The sequence below is a fragment of the Corylus avellana genome, chromosome ca8 (genome assembly GCF_901000735.1).
Source record: "Corylus avellana chromosome ca8, CavTom2PMs-1.0".
NCBI classification, from domain to species: domain Eukaryota; kingdom Viridiplantae; phylum Streptophyta; class Magnoliopsida; order Fagales; family Betulaceae; genus Corylus; species Corylus avellana.
Window position 1 is genome coordinate 4,823,742 of NC_081548.1, and position 8,122 is coordinate 4,831,863.

General features: G+C 38.9%; 1 protein-coding gene across 1 annotated transcript in view; it reads left to right on the forward strand.

Moving 5' to 3' along the window:
- LOC132190733 (pleiotropic drug resistance protein 1-like) overlaps positions 1 to 8,122 on the forward strand; it is a 9,587-nt gene that overhangs the window by 406 nt on the left and 1,059 nt on the right. Inside the window, exons 2-14 of the mRNA XM_059605785.1 lie at positions 9 to 187; positions 274 to 434; positions 539 to 642; positions 765 to 921; positions 999 to 1,115; positions 1,201 to 1,355; positions 1,470 to 1,802; positions 2,377 to 2,667; positions 2,749 to 2,832; positions 2,918 to 3,051; positions 3,280 to 3,507; positions 3,599 to 3,770; positions 4,335 to 4,589. Coding sequence (XP_059461768.1) covers positions 9 to 187; positions 274 to 434; positions 539 to 642; positions 765 to 921; positions 999 to 1,115; positions 1,201 to 1,355; positions 1,470 to 1,802; positions 2,377 to 2,667; positions 2,749 to 2,832; positions 2,918 to 3,051; positions 3,280 to 3,507; positions 3,599 to 3,770; positions 4,335 to 4,589 — 2,370 coding nt within the window. The remainder of the gene's footprint in view (positions 1 to 8; positions 188 to 273; positions 435 to 538; positions 643 to 764; positions 922 to 998; positions 1,116 to 1,200; positions 1,356 to 1,469; positions 1,803 to 2,376; positions 2,668 to 2,748; positions 2,833 to 2,917; positions 3,052 to 3,279; positions 3,508 to 3,598; positions 3,771 to 4,334; positions 4,590 to 8,122) is intronic.

The following is an 8,122-nucleotide window of genomic DNA, read 5'->3' on the forward strand; positions in this document are numbered from 1 at the left end:
TCTCGGAGCTTGCCATGACCATCATGAAACTTCCTGTCTTCTATAAGCAGAGGGACCTCCTCTTCTATCCTTCTTGGGCATACTCTCTACCAACATGGATACTTAAGATCCCAATAACCTTCCTTGAAGTTGCCGTTTGGGTAGTCATGACTTATTATGTCATAGGATTTGATCCCAACATTGAACGGTGAGAGCAAAAAGAAGTCATTATAAACATTTCAATTCAAATTTAAGTTCAAGATTTTAATGTGCGTCGTTCTTCATATATGGCAGGTTTTTCAAACACTTTCTTTTACTCCTATGTATTAACCAGATGGCATCTGGACTGTTCCGATTGATGGGGGCATTAGGGAGAAATATCATTGTTGCGAACACATTCGGGTCTTTCGCTTTACTTGCAGTTCTTGTTTTAGGTGGATTTGTTTTATCACGAGGTGAAAAAAATGATACAATCACTCTTTATGTAATAAATCTTCTTAACTTCTTGGTTCTTTTTTACAGAAGCTGATGCTTAAAAAACTATGTTCTTTTGCATCAGATAATATACAGAAATGGTGGGTGTGGGGTTACTGGATCTCTCCAATGATGTATGCACAGAACGCTATAGCTGTCAATGAATTTCTTGGAAAAAGTTGGAGACATGTAAGCATCACTTCTTTGAATTCTAACAAAACAGACACATATTATGAGTAAAAGAACTGGGAAAATTAATGATATTGATCAATACTAGCTAATAAGTATATATGTGGAAATACGTGTCATAGGTTCCTTCTAATTCAACAGAGCCATTGGGAGTTTTAGTCCTGGAGTCTCGAGGGGTATTCACAGGAGCACATTGGTATTGGATTGGAGTTGGAGCATTAATTGGATACATTTTGCTTTTCAATTTCCTATTCACGTTGGCCCTCAAATATCTTGATCGTAAGTACCCTACTCATACGAGTTTGAGTTTTCATAATTGGACATAATGTTCTGATAATTAGACTACTTTGCTGCAGCATTTGGGAAGCCTCAGGCCGTATTATCCAAAGAGGCCTTGGCTGAGAAAGAAGCTAACAGAAGTGGTCCAAGTAGAGAGTTCATTGAGTTACCATCAAGAGAAAAGAGCTTTTCTGGTGGGTCATCAAGCTCTCAGATTCACATTTATATTTCTTCTCATTGGATTCTAGCTATAACATATTCACAACGATGACAATGCAGATAGAGGGAACGAAAGTCGAAGAAGTGTATCATCCAGGACCTTGTCTGCAAGAGTGGGCAGCATTAATGACGCTAAACGCCGGGGCATGGTTCTTCCTTTTGAACCCCTTTCTATCACATTTGATGAAATCAGATATGCTATAGACATGCCACAGGTATCTATCATATTAAGAATTTTTGTTTTTCATTATTAATGAGAATATTTCAGCTAATTCCTGGTGTTGATTAATGTATCTGCATCCTAAATTTGTTATCACGGTTGCTTGCAGGAAATGAAAGCTCAGGGAGTTCCTGAGGATCGGCTGGAACTCTTGAAGGGTGTGAGTGGTGCTTTTAGGCCAGGAGTCCTCACTGCTCTAATGGGTGTGAGTGGTGCAGGCAAGACTACTCTATTGGATGTGTTGGCGGGAAGGAAAACTGGTGGATATATTGAGGGAAGCATCACTATATCTGGGTATTCCAAAAGGCAAGAAACATTTGCCCGCATATCAGGATACTGCGAGCAAACTGACATCCACTCTCCTCATGTGACAGTCTATGAGTCTTTGGTTTATTCTGCATGGCTTCGGTTACCACCTGAGGTTGACTTCGCAACCAGAAAGGTATAGTTTTGACCTTACGATTTATTTTGATTCTATTAGAATATCGGTTAAATGATTAAATTTATCGTTTGTTATCGGTTTAAGACTTCAGAACAAGGGATAATTTATTTTAGTATTGGGAGTTTAGATCCATACGTGAAAGAAAGACATAGAAATTCATGAGCTTTCATTCGATAGGCATCCTAAAGCAAGGTTGCTCATTTTAATTGAATGAACTTTTAACATTCATGCATTATATTTGTTAAATTACCAGTTATCCTAAAAGCTTAAGCTGATAGAAATAGGTAAATTTAATCACTTGTAATCATTACTTTAACACTTCCCTTCACGTGTGGGCTCAAACTCCCTTTTAATAGGTGAGACCCAACACGTGGAATATTTAATTTAAAATGGGGAATGATTTGACGAAGTTAAAGTTCGATTCCATAACTTTTAACTTTGATACCATGTTAAATTATCAGTTATCCCAAAAGCTTCAATTGATAAAAAGAGGTAAATTTAATCACTTATAAATATTACTTTAACAGTATTCAGGCTTATTCGGTTACTAAAAAATGTGATTGATGGGTTGCAGATGTTCATTGAGGAAGTTATGGAGTTGGTGGAGCTGAACTCACTAAGAGAAGCCCTTGTTGGATTGCCCGGCGTGAATGGTCTATCGACGGAGCAGCGCAAAAGGCTGACAATCGCAGTTGAGCTTGTTGCCAACCCATCTATTATATTCATGGATGAACCGACCTCTGGTCTTGATGCCAGGGCAGCAGCAATAGTGATGAGAACAGTGAGGAACACAGTAGACACAGGTAGAACTGTGGTGTGCACCATCCACCAGCCCAGCATTGATATATTTGATGCTTTTGATGAGGTGAGATACATTACCAATTGTTAATTGAAAATTTGTGTTAATTTTAACACAAGAACTTAAAACTTCAATATTGTGTTGCAGTTATTTCTCTTGAAACGGGGTGGTGAAGAGATATATGTAGGTCCATTAGGCCGCCATTCTTCCCATTTGATCAACTACTTTGAGGTTAGGCTAATAAATCCATGATGGTATAAATTTTTCCCTTGTTTGCCACTGTGTTACTAACATAGGTGAGTTGTTTTCATCAAAGGGAATTGATGGAGTTCCTAAGATTAAGGATAAATACAATCCTGCTACTTGGATGTTGGAGTTTACTTCAGCAGCACAAGAAGTAGCTCTTGGGGTGAACTTTACTGACATATACAAGAACTCAGAAATTTACAGGTAGGATTACAATGGTGATCTATACTTGACTTGGAGACTGATATCATTATTTTTCTTTCTGAGCTATATAATTATTATTATTTTTTAGAAGGAAGATATTACCAAACATTGAGACTTTGAAATGCCCTTTGAATTAAGGGGAAAATACTGAAGTTCTTTAAGAAATTGCCACTGTTTAGTGTGATCTTCTGTTCTATAGTAACTAATACTGGATGGTGATTGATTCAGGAGAAACAAGGCCTTGATCGAGGAATTAAGTACACCTCCGCTAGGTTCAAATGACTTGTACTTCCCTACACAATACTCACAGCCTTTCTTTACCCAATGTATGGCTTGCCTATGGAAACAACATTTGTCATATTGGCGGAACCCACCATACACTGCAGTCAGACTCCTATTCACAACTTTCACAGCTTTAATGTTTGGGACAATATTCTGGGATATTGGCTCCAAAAGGTACAAAAAATTAAAAACCAAAACATTTTATGTGAAAATGGCATTCCAATTACTTAGCCCTTAACTTGATAAATTTTTCTTGGGAATGCAGGCGAAACCGACAAGATCTTTTTAATGCAATGGGCTCCATGTATGCCGCCGTGCTCTTCCTTGGGGTACAAAATGCCTCATCGGTGCAGCCAGTTGTGGCCATTGAGAGAACAGTCTTTTACAGAGAAAGAGCAGCTGGAATGTATTCTGCTTTGCCATATGCCTTTGGACAGGTACATTACTTGGCCTGTGAAGTTCATTAAGGTTGCCTTTCTATGGAGAAGTCCTTCGTAGCTCTAGTATTTAATTAGTTCAGATTTTGAGATTTTTGTGTTGATTGACATGTATAATGGATAGGGCATACCATTTCGGTTGTGGACTAATTCCCAAGATTTTTCTTTTTTTTTACTAAAAAATTGCAGAATATGGAATTATGTAAAATAGAGTGTTAAAGTATTAAAAGAACAATTAAATTTACTATTTTTTATGAACTTAAGCTTTAGTGATAAATTGTGATTTAACATGGTATCAGAGCCAAAAGTCTTGAGTTCGAACCATAACTCTACTTGTTGAGCCTCACTTATCAATGGGGATTTTGAGTCTATACGTTATGATAAGTGTTAAAATATTGATTAAATGATTAAATTTACTCTTTCTTATGAGCTTAAGCTTTTAGAATAAGTAGTGATATAACACAAAGTTAGTTTGCGTATTTTCACTTGTTAGTTAAATGGAAACTCTCCAGTTTAGTAAATTCCATCACCATGGTTCCTCACCAAATTCCATTTGTTCTGCAGGTTGTTATTGAGCTTCCTTACATTTTTGTTCAGACCCTAATCTATGGGTTCATAGTGTATGCCATGATTGGGTTTGATTGGACAGTGAGCAAATTCTTTTGGTATATCTTCTTCATGTACTTCACCCTATTATACTTCACTTTCTATGGCATGATGGCTGTGGCTGTTACTCCAAACCACAACATTGCTGCTATAGTTTCCTCAGCCTTTTATGGAATCTGGAATCTTTTCTCAGGATTTGTCATTCCCAGAACAGTAAGTTTCAATCCCTATGCATGTTTTGCTGCACTATACAAACTCAAACCATAACTTATAAGGGACTAAATTTGCCTTGTGACAGAGGATGCCAATCTGGTGGAGATGGTACTATTGGGCTTGCCCTGTCTCTTGGACCTTGTATGGAATGATTGCTTCACAATTTGGAGGCATTGATGAAAAATTTGATTCTGGTGAGACCGTGGAAGATTTTTTGATGAGTTATTTTGGGTATAGAAATGACTTTGTGGGTGTTGTTGCAATTGTGATAGTTGGAATTTCAGTGTTCTTTGGATTCACCTTTGCCTATTCAATCAAGGCATTTAACTTCCAAAAAAGATGAGATGTTATACATGTAAATACAGATTAAGGAAATTCCCTCATTGTAAGTTTTGGTTTTACTATGCTTGAATTCAAAGCTGCTGCAAGAAATTTGCATAGATATTCCTGTGAGGGCCCATGCCTGATAATGTGATGCAGGACATGTGTGTCCCCACCCCCAAGAATTATGTTTATTTTTAATGATTTCCCTATTAGGAGTATATTTACTTTTCCTATTAGAATTATGTTTACTTTCCTTACTAGGATCAATGCTGTTAAGAGAGCACGCCGCTCGCTCGGGCTCGGCTTGTGCTCGACTTGAATATTAAATGAAGCGTTTCATGAACACGAATCGTGGCTCGAATATTAAACGAAGCTAGCTCGGCTCGACTCGGCTAAGCTCGTGAGCAGCTCGTATAAAGCTCGAATTGGAAGTTATTCACATAATTCTTCATATTAATATAAAAAATTGATGATGATTTTTATTTTTTTTTTGCCTTTTCTAATAGCATCCTTTTATTATAAAATGATGCATATCATCTCTTTTCGAAATAAAGTGCCTTACTATATTGACTTGGACTCCATACTCTGCTAGCCAGACTAAGCAAATATTTATATGCAAGCTGGCTTCTTAAGCTGTTTAGGAGTACTTGAAGTTTAAATTTATAATAAAAGAATAAATTATTAAATTAAATTAAATATAAGAGCCAGCTCGTGAACTGGCTCGGCTCGGCTTGACTTATTATAAGCTCGAGCTCGAGCTTGATTTTTTGGCTCGTCCTTAAGCTCGGCTTGAGTTCGAGCTCGAGTAAAATTTAAACAAGCCGAGCCCAAACAAGGGAAGCTCGCTCAAGCTCGGCTCGTTTACACCCCTAACTAGGATTATGTTTACTTTCTTACTAAGATTAGATTTACTTTCTCTACTAGAAGTAGGTTTACTTTTTCTCCAAGGATTTCTCTTCTATAAATAGGCTAGCTTATTATGTAAAACAAAATCAATTGATTATTATAAAATTATAGAATTCTCTCTCAAATACTCTGCTGAGTTTTATCTTTCTTTTAGCCTGATGGCTTGTTTTTATATTTTAGGGTAGAAGACGAAGACACTTCTCCTTGCAGAATCAAAGACGCTGCTCTTTGATTAGTTACCTTAGTCTTCCGCTACTTCAGTTGGTAAGATAAGCTTCTGCTTGGTGGGAAAAATTATAGATTTCCCGAGCCTGACAAGGGAAGGGACCTGCAACTTCATGGTTGAAGATGAAGCGGCTATTCAAAGCACCGTTTTTACCACTGGACTTTGAGCAATGGCTATTCCAACAATACCAAGAGTGTCGACAAGTAGGTTAGACCATCCAGGTGTATGTTGATGATTTTTATTGGTGGACTGCGTGTGGCAATACAAGATAAGGTTTCTCTGCATCCTGTCTTTACTTTGAACGAGACAGTTAGTTTGGCAACCCGAGCAGAGAAGCAACTAAAGAGGCCTAAAGCACCAACCTGGGAGCGAAACCCGAGCGATTCGACAAGACTAACACAGGGTCGGGGAAAACAACCTCTAGTCCCGACTGTCACACCAAGTCAACCAGTGACTTCCACAGGAAAAGGAGCCAGTAGTAGTTCAAGCACCCCGAGACAACCAGCCAACAATCCATACGCACGGCCCGGTCTAGACAAGTGTTTCAAATGCAACCAACCGGGACATTGGTCGCATCAATGTCCCCAGGAGGCAGATGGTAAACTTGATCGAACCTGAGCTAGAGGAAGGGTCCAAGAATGGAGATATTGATACACCCGAGTATGAGGAAGAGGAGTTGGCTGACGCTGATGAGGGAATCCCACTTTCCCGATCCTTAGTAATTCAACATTTACTCTTGACCCCGAGGCAAGAGGATCAATCTCAAAGGCACAAGATTTTTCATACTCACTGCACAGTCAACCAGAGGGTATGTGATGTGATTAGTGATGGTGGTAGCGAGGAGAACGTAGTGTTTAAGGAGATGGTTTCAAAGTTGGGTTTGAAAACTGAGAAGCACCCAGTTCCATATAAGATCGGATGGATCAAGTGGGGAACCGAGACACTAGTAACCGAGAGATGTCGTTTCACATTTTCGATCGATAAGCATTACACAGATTCTATTTTGTGTGATGTTATGGAGATGGATGCATGCCATTTAATCCTGGGAAGACCGTGGCAGTTTGACGTGGATGCCCAGTAGCAAGGAAGAGCCAATGTCTACACTATCTTTTGGGATGGTCGGAAGATAACATTTCGACCCTTAAAAGAAGTCGAAAATTCTACTCATACCAGTGGAAAGCCGGTCCTCCTATCCATTAGATCATAATTTATAGAAGAAGTTAAGGAGGCCCAAGACATCATAGCATTGGTGACCGAGGGAACCCCAGGCTCTATCTCACAAGAAGTTCCCGATATAATGCGACCGATGTTAGAAGAATTCCAAGACATCATGCCTGAAAAGATGCCCGAAGGACTGCCGCCCATGAGAGATATCCAGCACTATATTGACTTAGTGCCAAGAGTAAGTCTCCCGAACTTGCCATATTATCGAATGAGCCCAAAGGAGAATGCTATTTTGCAAGAGCAAGTAGAGGGGTTAATTCTGAAGGAACACTTGCGAGAGAGTATGAGTCCATGCGCAATACCGGCCTTACTTGTACCGAAGAAAGATGGAAGTTGGTGAATGTGCGTGGATAGTCAGGCAATAAACAAGATCATGGTCAAATATCGGTTTCTTATTCCTCGAATAAGTGACATGTTTGATATGCTATCTAGGGCTAAGATTTTTTCGAAGATTGACTTGAGGAGTGGATATCACCAAATCCGTATACGACTGGAAGATGAATGAAAAACTGTGTTCAAGACTAAAGAGGGGCTTTATGAGTGGATGGTGATGCCTTTCGGCCTTTCGAATGCACCAAGCACTTTTATGCAACTCATGAATCAGGTACTTAAACCTTTATCAAAAAATTTGTTGTTGTCTATTTCGATGATATTCTTATCTATAGTTGCAACCCGGTGGATCACATGGATCACGTGAGGAAAGTGTTGGAGCTAAATTCCCAACTAAGAATAAGTGTAGTTTATCAACTTAAAGAAGTGTAGTTTCATGATGGATCAATTACTCTTCCTCGGATTTGTAGTCGGTGCCGATGGAATCCGAGTGGATGAAGAGAAGGTAAGAGCAATCCGAGAA